A 15,918-nucleotide genomic window follows, 5' to 3' on the forward strand; every position below is an offset into this window, starting at 1 on the left:
TTAACAATCAAGGGATTGAGATGTGTGTTACATAACAACAGAAGTGAAAATAATATGGTGCTTCCTATACAACCCATGTTCTTATATCGCACAGGCATTATAGATCTTAGATTAATCTGCGACTGTACCTTTAGCTTGATGGAATGGATCAGCTGTGTTTGGTGTAGAATTACATATTTGAGCAATTTTAAACAAGTGTTTAAATTGTCATTTGGGACTGTTTAGTTTTTGGTCTATTAATGTTTTTTATACCAATAGCAATCCACATATACTATAGTATTCTGAAATATTTAGTGAACTGTAGTATACTATAGTATTTACTATAGTAAGTTTCATTAATTTTATTTTGAACCAATATAATACAGTAAATGTTCACAATACAATTTGTCTACAGAAAACAATATTAATATCAAAAAGAAAACTTCATCATTAGCCTACGTTCAAAAAGGACCGTGAAGAAGCTTATTATTTTATCCGACAATTCACATTGCCATACAAATCCATTACAACATGTCCCTTAAATAGGACCTACATATTTATTAAACCATGTCCCTTAAATTCAAGTTATACACCAACAAATAATTGATAACAAACCGAATAATCTTTACCATACACATTCTCTCATTTTACAATCATGTGCATAAATACATGCATTGCTTTCAAAAAAATTTAAAACAGGAAAGCTATAGGAATACAACAATATTAGCTATGTTAATTTGGATATATATGCCATGTTACTATTACTTGTTAAAGGAAAACACCACCAGTTTTCAATATTTAACTATGTTCTTACATCAACTTAGACAAATGAATAAATACTTATCTTTCTTCAATGCGTGCACTTTTAATCTTTGTACAGCGCCTTGTGAATGTGTTAGCATTTAGCCTAGCCCCATTCATTCCTTAGGATCCAAACAGGGATGAATTTAGATGCCACCAAACACTTCCATGTTTACCCTATTTAAAGACTGTTACATGAGTAGTTACACCAGTAAGTATGGTGGCACAAAACAAAACTTTAGTTTGAAGCCATAATGGAGCTAGGCTAAATGCTAACACATTCAAGAAGCGCTGTACAAAGATTAAAAGTGCACGCATTGAAAAAAATATAGGCATGTATTAATTCATCTAAGTTGAGGTAAAAACATAGTAAAATATTGAAAACGGTGGTGTTTTCCTTTAAAGTCACAATGGCTGGTCCCAAAGCTCTAGAATTCTGCTTTTGGTGGCACAAAGGCGTAAAGGCATCAAGGCATGTCAAAATCGAATGTCTCATTGGCCTGTCCCACAATTCTATGCATGGTTGACCGGTCGAGTTCGAAAAAATAAGATGGCGGCCAAGAAAGCGGCTGGAGCACAAATTTAGTATAAATTAGCTTTATACTATAAAGTTTGTACTAATATTTTCACTTTTTACACCTTTTGATTGCATTTCTAGTGAGACATTTATATTGTAGTTTTCAAATATGGGATTAGTTATCACAAAACCGATCTCTGTTTATATTTCAAACAGAATTCCATTACAATGCCTATGAAGTCTGTCCGAATGCGTTTCTCGGAGCTTTCATACCTCCGAAGTCATTGCTTCATGACAACAAATCAGCTGATAGCTTTCTGAAGTTTGAATCTATTACTTCCAGGGCCCCGCTGATCGGAAGTAAAGAAAGATCATTTCGGGGAGGGGGATTTGCCACATTATGACGCCACATAAATTTTTCTCATTTGTAAAAAAAAGTCATTTGTAAAACAAATGCCACAATTTTCCTCCCAAATAAAAGTTTTAAAGTAAATTAAAGTACATTTTAATTTCATTGAGACTTTAGATATATCCACACAACTTTTCAAAATTTCATATTCTCATTTTCGGATGTTTATTTTATCATTTTCTCTGATTGGCTATTTTAGAAACGCTGTTGTATCCTTGCTCTCTGACTGGCTGTCAGGTTTAAGCACACTTTCTGCACATGACCCAGCTGAGAGCTCATTTCACATTAGGTTGGGGTCAGGGAGGGGGTCAGCCTCCTCTTACATTGTCATGAAATTAAAGGTTAGGATATCTTAAAAATGTTTCCTTATTTAATTTAAACAAACTTACATATGACACATTTTGAATTATTGTCTGACAGTAACAATGTCATGCAATGCTCTAACGTGAACAATTTTTGACATTTTTTTCTGCCTTGAGCATTAATTTGCATTTTTTCAATTTGTTTAGTTTTAACCTGAAATTTGACTGAGTTATGCTAATCCCGGTGTAGGAAAGTTCACAAATGAATTGCAAAGCTTAAAATGAATTGCGACATTAATGTAAAGTGCTTGCACACTGTACATTTGAACTAATGATGGCAGTCACTTACTGTAATCCCATTTACTGTAATAGATACAGACCTACATGAAGAGTGTAAATGTATTGTGCAGGGATTTGTCTTGTCACTATTTCCACTGTTTTCCAATATGATTTTTTTCACCTGCAACAGTATAATGATAGTAACTAAACAATTGAGGCGAATTTGGATGCAGCATACTTCTTAAGTATTCAAAAAAATCTCCTACATATTAACTTCTCTGTCTTTGCTGTGAGCTTGGCCTCATCTGCACTTTGCCAAATGACCGTACAAGACCTTCATGTGAAGGAGGCTCAAGTCCTGTTGCATAAGGATCCCTTTCCCTCTGCCAGTGATTCTTTAACGGGCAGGGTTCACCATCATCTCATTAACCAAAGTTATTTTAGGTGTCAACTTCAGTTTAGTTGAATCTGGATATAATAGGTTTAGACACTCAGCATTCAGTCCATCCCTGTGGAGCACCAGTGTGGATTTTTCAAGGCTACTGTTCACCTCATCGCCAAAGTACACCTGCACCGTAACCCATCGGAAAGGGCCAACTGCCTGGCTACGGGACAGAGACTGTTTTCTATCCCTGCAGGACAGCAGCCATGGGTAACAATCACGCAAGTCTGGATGACATCCTTGCTGAGGATATGCACCACTGGTATAACAAGTTCATGAAGGAGTCTCCATCAGGCCTGATAACGCTGTTTGAACTCAAGTCCATTCTCGGATTGCAGGGTATGAGCGAGGATGCAAATAGTTACGTGGACCAGGTGTTCTTCACATTCGACATGGATGGGGTAAAGATTACTGTTTCTGATTATTATTCTTGATGATAGTTCTGGTTGTAAGATGATTATCATAGGTCATCATTCAGAGTGTGATATTTTATGTTTTTTTCAAAAGGACTTTTAAAACAAAGATTAAGATGGGTAAAATAAGGACAGCCCTAATGGTGAACCCATTTATTCTTTACCTCAAAAGTAAAAAGTGTCAAATGTTTTGTCAAGTTTGACAAAATGTGACCTCTGCATTTAACCCATTGCAAGTTATGAACCCCTTGCTCAAGGGCACCACAGTTGCAACCTGCCTACCATGAGGCTCAAACCATGCCCCACTGTGCAAACAACTAGAATACTATTGGCCTTAAAGGAGGCTGCCTATAACAGCATTTAAATACATGTATTATGACCCTAATGCACACTGGTCTACTTAGAGAAAAATAAACGTATGGGGTTTCCCGAACAGGGCTTTTTCTAAAACGCATGTTTTGAATTTTGCATCTTGCACTGACATATCTTAACATATTGTTTAATCTCAAGATGCACACACCAGTATTGTTTTTAGTAAGGTATGTATTTAAATGGTCCAATATAACTAAGCCTAGTCCTGGATTAATCTAAACCCTGTCCGGGAAACTGCCCCTTAATGTCCTAAATAAGTTAGGGGTTAATAACGTGTCACATGCTATGATCTTGTTTGAATTTTTTTTAGATAGATTGTTCATATTTAGACCTGCTTTAACTCATTCCCCACCAGCCCTTTTTTAAAACAAAAGTTGCCCACCAGCATTTTCACAAAAGTTTCACAAAATGCCTTCCAGGAAAAAAAATCTATAAATATACAAATATATTGTGAAAGTACAGACCCTCTGCTTTCAAACAAACAAACAAAACAAGAAAAACGTTTCATCCTATCTTTATTTGTTCTCTTTTTATAACCTTTTAAATATGTGTAGGATTCTTCAAAAATAAAAAATTTTGAGCAAAAAGTTGAAATAATTGCATTTTTGCAAACAAATTTTATTAGAGATCAGATTCAGAATGATGATCAAAACATATACACAAAGTTTAAAATGTTGTTAATAAAGCAATAAGCCCCAAGAAGCAGTGGGTTACCAGTGCATTTTATTGCAGCTAAGGGGCGTTGTTAGGCACCACTGCTTCACGGGGCTTATTGCTTTTATAAAACGGTTACTTCATATGCATAGCAGGATTTCATTAAATAAAATACAAAGAAGTTGTAATTATATTATTACAAACATTACTCTTCCACCAAACAAAATAGTTCCTCAGATTCAAGTGTGGCCATAACAATTAAATTGATTAAAGACTGTGGTGTTTATTTTCATAAAACAACATTCTCCTAATTTATACATTAACATGTATATCGTGCAACTGTTGAGTGGTGATCAAATATGCTTTGAAGCATGCTTATCCTTTTCCCGTCACCTTATTTTTTTTAAGTTGCCACCCAGTTTTAGTTTAATGCCTTCAAGGAAAATGTTCTTCTTTAAATAAACATAAAATATATCAATTAAAAGAACAGGCCCTCCACTTTCAAACAACAAAAAAACCCGTTTCATCCTACCTTCATTTGTTCTTTTATCACCTCTCAAATTTTGAGCTAAAAGCTGAGATAATTCCATTTTTGTGGATTCCATTTTTTTTACAAGAACTTTTGTAAAAGAGCAGATTGAGCACATTTGCAAAAATAAAGTTATACTAGTTCTACAACCACCCACAGGAGCAAATTAAAAACAGATTTAAAAAGCAGACTTCTGAAACATGAATAGTGTAATTATGTGCTGTCTTCACATTTCCTCTCTTTTTGTTTTTTTAGGATGGGTATATAGATTTTGTAGAATATATTGCTGCCATTAGCCTTATGCTCAAGGGGGAAATCAACCAGAAACTAAAGTGGTACTTCAAACTTTTTGACCAGGATGGCAATGGGAAAATTGACAAGGATGAATTGGAGACCATATTCACGGTAATGAATCAACTTTTATTGTGGCGTTGCTTATAAATCTGTGCAGGAAATTTAATGTGAGATTACATTCACATCTGATGATGGTTGCTTTGGTCAGAGATGATCACTGGATTATGTTTTGATGTGATAAATTGATATAACTTATAAAAACAAGTTGAAATTGTTTAACATGATGTGTTAAGTTAAAGTAACATAAAATATATGTTAATTTAACATTATTTTGACAATGTACCCAAATTATTTTGTGAATGGAAAAGAAATAGGTTTGCTGTAATTCCTCTGCAGGATCAGTCTGCCTGCTTAATCTGTAGATGAGCTCATTTAATCCAATTAGTGAACTATCTTTCTTGTGTCCTCAATGTATCTCAGTTTCTTAGACTGTTACGTTTTAGCAAGCCAATCATATTGCATGTCCTATATGGTTTCATAAAATCTTGCAAAACATTTGCATAGATGTTTATCATATTTTCCCTTTGTTTCTACAAATAGGCAATACAAGACATCACAAGAAACCGTGACATTGTGCCAGAAGAGGTGGTGACACTTATCTATGAAAAGATTGATGTGAATGGAGAAGGTGTGTTTAACATCCAACGAATTTATTATAAAAATTTGCTTTCAAACATGTTTTATTAATTTATTGCATGTCTGAAAACATCTCTCTCTCTCTGTCTTTAAACGTTCAGGTGAACTGACGCTGGAGGAGTTCATCGAAGGAGCTAAAGGACATTCGGATATTATGGAAATGTTAAAGAAATTGATGGACCTTACACCAGTTTTAGGTATTATTGTTGATGGTCGACGGAAACCGAGCATTGACAGTTAGGTTCGGCTTAACGGCATACTAGAGACAAAATATAATAAACTGAAATCCCGTCCTGAGAACTAATTCATAAGACGTTGAGGTTCAGCCATCTCTCCAGGTATCAGATGTACCTCCTCACAGCACGTGTGATCCTCAGAAGAAAATTCTGGAAAGAATTTAGCTAATTGCTAAATCATGATGTCTGATCCCAGAGGAGATGTAAAGCCTTGTGTGTGTCGGAGGTGTCCAGAGCCAATCACTGATCCTCTAATGCTATGAGTGCAGAGGTCCAAGGAACTGTTGGCAGCACTTGGGGATGAACAACATTATGCTTTTTAAGGAAAAGCTCAGTACAGAATGCTGAGAATATGAGTTGCAGTGTTGGGGAAAGTTACTTTTAAAAGTAATACATTACAATATTAAGTTACTCCCAAAAAAGTAATTAATTGCGTTACTTAGTTACTTTTCATGGAAATTAATGCTTACGTTACTTTTTAGCTACTTTTGCGTTACTTTTTCAGGACTTGCAGGTGTATTTTATGACTGAAAAGTTCTGCATTCACAAATTGCATATTTCATCACAAAAATGTCGAACTCTGGAATGCAAAATAATATACATAACTATATTATCAGGGGTGTATAAAGACCTTTCATAATGAACCGTTATGTGTTTATTACCTTAGAACGATACCTTTTTATCTACATACACCTACATACTACATATTCCTTACATGGAAGTCGCCATTTTGTGCTGCCATTTTTCTACAGAAGCCCTTAACGGACAATTTTTTTTACTAAGTTGGCTCCGACGATGACATGTTTGTCCGGTGGCAGCTACCGTAGCTTCTCTATGTGTTTCAAAAGCGAGGGGTGAGCAATGGACTGAGCCATTGGTTGCAATTCGCAACCTCACCACTAGATGCCGCTAAAATTTACACACTGCACCTTTAATTCAGTAGGCCTACATAATTTTTTATACTGAATTAATTAAACTTAAAAAGTAACTTGCATTACTTTTTTGAAAAGTAACTCAAATATTATTGTGTACATTTTAAAAGTAATGCATTACTTTACTTTTTACTTCAGAAAAGTAATATTATTATGTAATGCACATTACTTGTAATGCATTACCCCCCCCCTCCCACTGCAAATATGTAACCAGATATGGATATATTGAGATCTCTCCAACAGTCAGTGTACTCAAACATAAATACTCTACTGAGAACATCTGCCATAAAAGTGTAAACCCTATTGAAAAATCCAGCTAAGACCAGCATAAACTGGTATCTGGTGTTAGCTGGTTTAAAGTGGCAGTAGCTGATTTAAGCTGGACCTCTTAGCCTGGCAAAGCTGATCAAACTGTTGGGTCAGCTGGTGTTCTAGCCTGACCAACTAAATCCAGCTAGACCAGCTTAAAAAGTGAACAAAACACAGCTAGACCAGCTTGAAACCCCAGCAATACCAGCTAAAAACCAAGCTGGAAAACCAGCTAAGACCAGCATGAGCATGATTTTTCAGTAGGGAATGGTTTTCAAAGATTTGCTAATGAGATTATCAGTTTCATACCCCTCAATCTATTATGCTTTGTATTTGATCATTTTCCATCAAGCAATTTTTGTAAGAATCAGGTAAGATATGATCTGGTATGGAATATTTCTGTTGCCTTAATAAAACTTTAAAACAACAATTTTGTACCTTTATCAGAAAAAAATAAACATTGGTGAGTGAAATAATGTTCAAACATATTTACTGAAACAATAAACATGTAGAAGCATCTTACAAAAATATACATTTGTTTTCATAGCCTACATACAACAGCCATACAAAACTACATACATATCCCACAACCTGAACCAAACAATTCATCAATAACTTTGGTCAAATGAAAAATTACTGAGAATGTCAAAAAGCAATAAACAGTTCTTTTAAACTCTTAAACTACATTGCCTTTCAGTATGCTTTACAGAATTTACTGTGTTTTGACTTTGTTTGAACATGTCAGAAGTGATATGTACAGTCTGATAAAGGCATATGTCACTCCCAAAGCGCAGTAAACTGAGGTCAGCATCAGAGGGAGAAAAGGGAAACTCTTCTGCCAGACAGTCAGCGGATAAACAAATTCACAGATGAGCTCCAGAGGAATCAGACCCAACAGATACACTGCTTCCAGTGTGCTCACCAGAGCTCCCTTCCTGGAAAATTTAATAATATACACGAGTGAATTACAATATGAACTGTTGTTCAATTAAACATCTAAGAAAGAATTAAATAAAAACATTTTACACTGACCTGAATAGCTTTTTCAACGAAGTAAAACTGAAGATTGTAAACAGCAACATGAGAAAAATTTTGATGGGCAACTCTGAAATAAGACAAAAGAGGAATGAAACTATAAGATGATGTTTAAACTTTCAATTGAATTGTTGAGTGTTTTATAACTGGACTTACCTTGGGTTGTGAAGAGAAGTGGAAATAGTGAATAATGACCTGTTGTACTGAGGATGAGAAAAATCCTGGCATCCTCTCTGCTCTCCACTGCAAGCAAACTAAAAAACAAGAAATTGTGTTTGTAAATGTAGTCGAATAACTGAACGTAGATTATACCATCAGATGATCACCTCAAAGGAAGTATAGCCACCAGAATGGCCTTTTCATGCACATGCCAGCCAAACATGAAAGAACCAAGGGCACAAACGACGAGGCAGCGTAAGAATCCTCTCGCTCCATCTGGTCTATGCCAGATCCTGAAAAGAGCAGGCTACAAGAGACAAAATAATAGTGTACTATTATCAGAGCAGAGCACATTTGATAACCAATTTCCTTCCGTTATTACTTTGGTCTTATGCACAGCCATAGATACTGGGGAAAGAGGTGGGAATTGTTTTTGTGGCCCTGATATCTTATCTATGGCCCCACCTTGAGTGAGATGAGAAAAAAACAAAAGGTCTAAAATATCAGTGTAAATGTACTTACCAATATTGACACTAACGTACACATAAGGGTTGCAAAAGGAGGGACTGAAGGGAGCACAGAGTGCTGAAATTCCTGAACGAGACCACCAGTCATTGAGGCCTTGGGTAGTTTGTTGATGTCAAGCAGTCTGAATTTCACACCTGAATTGAGTATAAAAAGTATGAGTATTATGCATCAAAGCTTATAATAAATATTCAAGTGCCTAATAAATGTTGGAGATATTAAACAAACCCAGGAACGAAATAGCTTTATCTGCTATATTATAAAGTGCCCAGATGTTTGGTGCCCAGTATGCATGGCAGAGTCCACGCTTGAAAGGAAAGAGCCGAGACAAGACTTGTGGAAGCTGGCCCTTTAAGGGATAAAGTAAAATTTGTTAATATTTTCGTACTTTACTATATTTGCAATTTTGTATTTTAAGTTAGAATTATGAAACTCTTCATATCACACCAGAGCTATAAACGGTCCAAATGACACCGCAAAAGTAGACACAACAATTGTTCCAAGTGCTGTCAGTCGTAAAAGACTAAAACTTCTCCACTGCAAAGACCCATCTAAAAAAATAAGCAAAATAAAATTATCATATTGTCTTATTATTATTGTATTTTGTTCAACGATGCTTACAAAAAAAAACATTACCTGCATTGTTCTGGGTGAAGCAAAAGCATCTCAACAAATAGATTCCATAGGCAGGTGCAACATATAGATATATATGCTTCAGGTTTAAAAGTATTGAAAACAGCAAGGCCCCCTCCAAGTGTCTTTTCTGTTAATACAAAACATATTTCATAAATAAACAAATGAATAAAGTCAGATTACAGAACACACAAAATTATAGCCAATACCTGAAAATGTCTTGTTATTGACAGAAGAAGAACACCAAACAGGAAGCCATTATATTGGAAATGAATATCTGCATGAAATTAGTCAAGTGAAATGAATGTAAGTGTTTGATCTATGGAGGGCCATATAGGCATGATTTGATTTTGGATTTAGGATATGACACCTCTACAAGGATACGATCAACAATTAAAAGCCCAAAGTTCCACAGCAACAATGCTGCCAGGATGAAAGAAGGTTTCGCATGAAGGTCTTTTCCCTTGTCTTCTCGCAAACATTTGCAGCACCTGAAATTAAATTTGTATACTTAGATCCAAAATTATCAAAAAGCACTTAAAGGGATAGTTAACCCCAAAATGACAATTTTATCATAAATCCCCCCTGTGTCATTCTAAACCACCAAACTCTCTGATTGTCTTCAGAAGTGATTTATGATAAAATTATAATTTTGGGGTGAACTATACCTTTAATTTCATGTTTCTGTATAATTAACTGTCAAGTCTAAAGGGGGTCGCACACCGGCCGCGCAGCTCAGCGTCGCGTCTAGGACAACTCAGAGGTATCATAAACCGGAAATGCATAGCGCGAACTTCATCAGATATAGCGTCTACTTCAAAATGCAAAATATATGTTAGCAGCCAATGTTAATCGTTAATGATTTGGGACAAATATGATGTTATTTAATGTTAAACTATGTGAGTGGCGCGACAGGGATTAGAGCAACTTTGTAGTCACAGCTGGGCGGCGCGGACAGGCGGCACCGGTGTGCGTATACTCATAGAAAACAATGTGTTGGATTTTTTTAGAATGGCGCAGCGCTGTGCGGCAATGAGCTGCACAGCCGGTGTGCGATACCCTTAAAAGGGCACATAATTAATACAAACTGCAAAATAATAAGTAAGAAATTTTACATATAAAATATAATAATATACAAAAACAATACATACTCTTTAACTGCATAAAAAAAGACCACGTCAGTCACGATAACTGACAGTCTTTGGAAAAGTACTGTGGCTGCGCTTGCATAATTCAGATTCTGAACAACCAGCATCTCTTTATCAAAAAATCTGGCAATATGTGAAAGTCCATATTCAAACCAGGCAAACAGGGGAGGATAATCCAATGTCCACTCAGACGTAGCCTGAAAATATAAAAATAAATAATAATAAAAAAAAATTACAATAACTGTACAATAATATAAGACTTAATTTAAGAATTCGTTTTAGACAGACACATAGTTATTTTATGTAATTTTGTCATGTTAAATTTTTAAAAAGCTTTAATTAGTATTCCCCAAATATCTACCAATTTGCAATAACTGCTATTACATAAAAAAGAGAGTTGCAGACGAAAGGCTGTATGTAAATGACGTAACTACCTCATAATACCACTGTGATACTGGCAAACTGTGGGTGAGGGCAAGCCAGTTCCTATGAACTTCAAAATCCGTAGAGTGGCTAAAAGACAAAGATTTCAAACGACAATATTGTGCATTGTGGTTTTTATAAAGTCAAGCATTTTCCAAATAAAATAATTAGTTAAAATATACTAGACAGACGAATGAATGAGTGCTCGCAGATGAGTGCTCACACTACTGTGTTCTACTTTTCAACGTGATAATCATATGAAATAAATGGATATTTTACGTAAGGAAAACTTACTAGGCATTTATCAAGAGGCATTTCAGAAAGGAAACTCCGAGAGCCAGAGCAAAAAACCAACTCTGGTCGTTGGTCATGGGGGCAACCATGACAGTTTCTTCAACTGCATAAAACTTTATTTAAAAAGAGACTTCTTCAATTTAGTCAGGCAGAAATGATGTGAATCCAGCAGGGGGAGCACTGCGGCTCACAGTGTCGAATTCACAGCTGACCAGAAGTAAAATCTCTGAAGGTTCTTAAAACCACAGAAGACATTTGTGTACTAAACACTATCATTTAATAAATCAATTAAGTCCAACAATTTTTACCCCATAGAACATTTTTAATTCGTTTCAGTATTCTATATCAAATGAACGTTATATGTAGTAATCATAAACTGCTGTGATTAGTACAAACTATCAGCGCAGAGAAAAGTAACAAAGTCCACGCGGTACAATTTTTACGAGTAACCAAGCATCTTGGTCCCTACACGTAAATACATGTAAAATGCCAATAACACGTTTAAATATATATTTATTTTGAAATGTATGCCGTGACAACAAGTTAAAATGAGAATTTTTATAAGACCCGTTGTATTTCACTTTGAGTGAGTCAATGCTAAGCCCCGCCCACTGTAACCTTGTTTCGTGTTCATTGTCGTTCTATGCGCTTTTCGTATTTTTAAACAGCCTGAAAAACTCCTCCTTTACGATAATCGCAACGTCACATTAGTGCTACAAATCCAGGAACTTACTTTCTAAAAGAACAGCATTAAAGTGTTTTATATGCAGTGCTCATCTATTTGACCCTGAAAACTGTCTCACGTGTCCTGGAAAGACAGAGGGCGAGGAGAGAAACACAGGGGTTATGTAGTAAGTCTGGAAGTATTTTGTACTGCATAGATGGTACAAAGAAGGTAAAAGCGCAAAAAGATCTATCCACCCAAGTAATCTTAGATTCATCGTTTAGTTTAGCCATTCATATATAACGATGTCGTGCTGGGGAATCTTTATGCGCAGACAATATCAGTTCTCCAGCCTGTTAAAATTACATCATCTCAACATGCAATCAGTGTGTCAACACAGAGGTAAGTTTTGCCTCAGTTTGACCCATAGCATATATTAATGGTTGTGTTTTAACAAATGTATTTTTGCTTTTAGCGTTCCATGCAACGACTGCATACAAGACATATGATGTGAGAAAAGTGGAGTTAATGCCACTGGAGCAAAGGAAACTGACGTTTGACTCCCATGCCCTTGTTAAAGAGCTCGAATCAAGCGGTATGCTAATTATAGTCATTACAGTGATCTTTGGAATACTTGATTCTGATTGGTCAGATGCGACATTATGTTTTGTTATTACGAATAAAAATAACTGAACAAAATAAAATATATTTGAACAAAATAAATTACATTTTTGTCTGAGGCATTAAAGAAATAGAAATGTGATAATTCATGTTTTATTTGTCTAATCTTAACATTTTAATCTGTAGACGGAGTAATTTAAGGTTAAAATAATTGTATATCATTTAAACCATATTTAAAAACTTTGAAGCCCTGGTTTACTGGCAGTGTTGGGCTAGTTACTCAAAATATGAAATAAAATACCCATTACTATTTACTTCTTTTAAAAGTAATATTATTACTCCCAGCCAACAGTAATTAGTTACACTCTTAGTTACATTACACCCCGCAAAAATGGTAATTGCATAATTTTTGCAGTCTGTGAATCCATGAAAGATAAAACAACTTCTGTAATATAACAAAGCAGTAACATATATACTAAAATCTACAACAGACACAAACAGGTTGAACCAAATAAACATGTTGGCAAAATGAAAAAGCTAGCTTCCTGCGTGGGTGACTAGTAAGCTATTTTTTGGATGGTATTTTTTATTATTACACATTTTTGTAGTAATTAGTTACACTACTATTAACCAGGTAAAGTAATATTATTACAGTAACTAGCTACTGCTTAACACTCTTTACTGGTAGGTGCCCCCCAAGCACAAACGAATCTCGCCAAATGTAGGTTTAATGTATCACTCCATTTTCTCTTCTCTGACCAGGTTTACATTTGTTACTATTTGTTACTAGTACAATTGAGTTGTTAAAATATTTCAGATCAGTATTTCATATCCAGTTATAGACATATGCGCCAATTAGTTGTGTAATAGGTGGGATAATGTACATCTAGTCGGTTGTTATTACAAAATTATCCCACGAGGAGTATGTGTATTCATTCCATTATGTATGTAAAAATGATAAAAATGTTGGATATTTCAGAACTAAGTCTAACTTTAACATTTGTAACATTTGTAATTAACTTTTACTCTTGGTACAGGCTTTGAGAAAAGGCAGGCAGAAGTAATCGCGACAGCACTGGTGACACTAACTACAGCCAATATGGACATTGTATACAGAGATATGGTCACTGGAAGCCATCAGGTATGCAGGTCAAAAAAATTAATGATATGTGATAATGATACACATTTGACACGCATTTAATTTTATGGTTTCTTTGCCATGTTTTTTATTTTAGGAAATAGCTCTTCAACAAATTATGGCTCATCTTGACTCTATCAGGAAAGATATGGTTATCCTGGAGAAGAGTGAATTTGCCAGCTTGCGTTCAGAAAATGTTGTAAGGACAAACCATAAACTTACATCTCAGCCATTGTTTTTGACTTTATAGACACAAAATTAAAGGGAAAACCTGAGGGATTTATTATATAATAGTGAAATGTATGTTGTTTTCTTTTCAAATATTTCACATGCAAACAGAAAATGAAAACAGAGTTGGAGCAAATAAAGAACAGACTATTAGTAAGTTTGTTATTTTGTATCGTTTTGAATAATTTAGCGAAATGCATTGGTTCTCAAATAATGGAGTGTCTTTGTGACTTTTACACTGAAGGAAGAGAGTCAAAAAATCAGAGCAGATGCAAAGTTAGACATCAATTTGGAGCGGAGCAGGGTTACTGACATGGTATGTGTGCATACTTTTATGCATACGTTTATAAATACTTAAAATACTTTAGTATAAGTATAAAGTATGTACTTACAAAACATTTTTTAATTCTAGTTTACTGATCAAGAAAAGAAACTAATGGAGGTTACAACAGAGTTTCAAAAAAAGGTAAGATTAAAAATAGTTATAGTCATGTCTCAGAATTTTACTTTAAAATGTTTGATTGAGTTACTGAGTTTATTAGGTTTGAGACTCAAAAATGGGACATAAACATTTATTGTAAGCAGATTTTTACCAAATTCAGAAAAATTGTATTATTATATCATCATTTTTCAGAATGCAGAAATTAACAGTGACACAGCGGAAACTTCAAGGAAAATAGACATTCAAGTAGCCTCTTTAAAAACACTCCTGGAGTCACTAAAACTACAGACAGTTCGATATCTTGCAGGTAGGCATTCAAGATTCATTTCAATTAGACGTTTTAAGTCTCTTAGGGATTACTGTTAACTCTTTATATATTTGTCTGTTGATTCACTTATTTGACAATTTACTGAACATAAAAACAACTAAGTATATACAACGGTATATAGTTATATATAATATAAATTCATTCAATATTTCAATGCAGTTTAATGCTTTTCTGAAATGTATATATACCTACAAAAACATAACAAACACTGTGAATACATTTTGTTTGTATTATTTTTTACAGCATGCATCTTCACCTGCTTGGCAATTGCCTTAGGCTTCTATCGGCTGTGGAAGTGAATCTCATTATCTAAACATTCCTGAGGTTTAATCTAAAATATTCAAAGAGAAACTTTGACTTTTGATTTAAGATGGTGCCTTTTATTGTAATTTTATTACATTTTTTATGTTACAAAGTTTGAAATCATTTTATCACATACCAAAGCCTTTAGTAAGTCATGTCATTTGCTTTAAACTGCATTGTTTTCATATGTTTGACATTTTCAACTGACACACATCAGGAGAGCTTGCTATTAAATGATGAATAGATGTTTGTAAAGACATCTCCCAACTTTAATTTTCTTTTTATGCAAATATAGTTTGTATTAAGAATGTATTATTTAAAATAAAAGCCAATGCAATGTGATTTTTTAAAAGCATTTGTGATGCATGAATATGTTAATAGCTATTATATATGAAAAATTACATACCGGTAAACTATGAAAAGAGAAAGAAACACTTTGTACAAAGCTTGTACAATATATGTAAAGAAGTATCAACTAAATCTACAATTGCAGTCACTTTTTAATAAATACTGAACAACAGAACTTGACTGTGAGATAACATTTTACTTCTGTTTTGGATAAAAACAATCTTTGTTTATACAGCATTAATGTAACATCAACATTAAACCGAGCAGATTTTTTGCAGGCAGTGTTGAGAACATTGAAGATATTGATAAAACTCTTAAGATTAATGATTAAGTATGAAGTGTCCCAGATTCCAATGTAGATACAGTGACAGAAATCCTAACAGTAAAAGCTTGAACTGGTGGATATCATATTGGTCGACCAGAATTTGTCAATTTTTTAAAAAATAAAATGTATATTTATTGTTA

The 15,918-nt window shown here is 34.5% G+C and overlaps 3 protein-coding genes across 4 annotated transcripts; 2 read left to right on the forward strand and 1 right to left on the reverse strand.

Annotated features, from left to right (window-relative positions):
• The first annotated feature begins 2,494 nt into the window (after nt 1-2,494).
• On the forward strand, nt 2,495-7,499 carry guca1d (guanylate cyclase activator 1d). Its single transcript, XM_055180920.2, has 4 exons — nt 2,495-3,130; nt 4,953-5,102; nt 5,592-5,679; nt 5,789-7,499. The coding sequence occupies exons 1-4, from the start codon at nt 2,936-2,938 to the stop codon at nt 5,926-5,928; spliced, it is 573 nt and encodes a 190-aa protein (XP_055036895.1). The 5' UTR covers nt 2,495-2,935; the 3' UTR covers nt 5,929-7,499.
• A 138-nt stretch (nt 7,500-7,637) lies between these two features.
• Nucleotides 7,638-11,536, reverse strand: alg8 (ALG8 alpha-1,3-glucosyltransferase). The gene is made up of 13 exons (XM_055180919.2): nt 11,382-11,536; nt 11,099-11,177; nt 10,668-10,861; nt 9,901-10,007; nt 9,726-9,793; nt 9,520-9,646; nt 9,331-9,434; nt 9,112-9,232; nt 8,881-9,020; nt 8,526-8,665; nt 8,356-8,453; nt 8,197-8,269; nt 7,638-8,099 (listed from the first exon to the last, which is right to left on the reverse strand). The coding sequence occupies exons 1-13, from the start codon at nt 11,468-11,470 to the stop codon at nt 7,877-7,879; spliced, it is 1,563 nt and encodes a 520-aa protein (XP_055036894.2). The 5' UTR covers nt 11,471-11,536; the 3' UTR covers nt 7,638-7,876.
• A 464-nt stretch (nt 11,537-12,000) lies between these two features.
• On the forward strand, nt 12,001-15,633 carry ccdc90b (coiled-coil domain containing 90B). 2 transcript variants are annotated; one of them, XM_055180959.2, is made up of 10 exons: nt 12,001-12,276; nt 12,380-12,447; nt 12,521-12,640; nt 13,704-13,807; nt 13,902-14,003; nt 14,144-14,185; nt 14,277-14,348; nt 14,445-14,498; nt 14,667-14,781; nt 15,046-15,633. In XM_055180959.2, exons 1-10 carry the CDS (start codon nt 12,263-12,265, stop codon nt 15,099-15,101), a joined length of 747 nt encoding a protein of 248 aa, XP_055036934.2. In that variant the 5' UTR covers nt 12,001-12,262; the 3' UTR covers nt 15,102-15,633. The 2 variants fall into 2 exon arrangements, with proteins under 2 accessions (XP_055036934.2, XP_055036933.2); XM_055180958.2 differs by having other exon boundaries at nt 12,005-12,447.
• The last annotated feature ends 285 nt before the right edge of the window (nt 15,634-15,918 follow it).

The sequence above is a fragment of the Misgurnus anguillicaudatus genome, chromosome 9 (genome assembly GCF_027580225.2).
Source record: "Misgurnus anguillicaudatus chromosome 9, ASM2758022v2, whole genome shotgun sequence".
Taxonomy (NCBI): Eukaryota; Metazoa; Chordata; class Actinopteri; order Cypriniformes; family Cobitidae; genus Misgurnus; species Misgurnus anguillicaudatus.

Excerpts from the sequence above, each read along its gene's own strand:
- ccdc90b (XM_055180958.2), top strand. The coding sequence starts at position 12,351 with ATGTCGTGCTGGGGAATCTTTATGCGCAGACAATATCAGTTCTCCAGC. Across the intron at positions 12,641-13,703 it reads TAAAGAGCTCGAATCAAGCG|GCTTTGAGAAAAGGCAGGCA; the intron begins GTATGCTAATTA and ends CTCTTGGTACAG. Across the intron at positions 14,004-14,143 it reads GCTTGCGTTCAGAAAATGTT|AAAATGAAAACAGAGTTGGA; the intron begins GTAAGGACAAAC and ends ACATGCAAACAG.
- guca1d (XM_055180920.2), top strand. The coding sequence starts at position 2,936 with ATGGGTAACAATCACGCAAGTCTGGATGACATCCTTGCTGAGGATATG. Across the intron at positions 5,103-5,591 it reads AATTGGAGACCATATTCACG|GCAATACAAGACATCACAAG; the intron begins GTAATGAATCAA and ends TTCTACAAATAG. Across the intron at positions 5,680-5,788 it reads GATTGATGTGAATGGAGAAG|GTGAACTGACGCTGGAGGAG; the intron begins GTGTGTTTAACA and ends TTAAACGTTCAG.
- alg8 (XM_055180919.2), bottom strand. The coding sequence starts at position 11,470 with ATGGTTGCCCCCATGACCAACGACCAGAGTTGGTTTTTTGCTCTGGCT. Across the intron at positions 10,862-11,098 it reads TATCACAGTGGTATTATGAG|GCTACGTCTGAGTGGACATT; the intron begins GTAGTTACGTCA and ends TTATATTTTCAG. Across the intron at positions 8,454-8,525 it reads GTGGCTATACTTCCTTTGAG|TTTGCTTGCAGTGGAGAGCA; the intron begins GTGATCATCTGA and ends CTTGTTTTTTAG.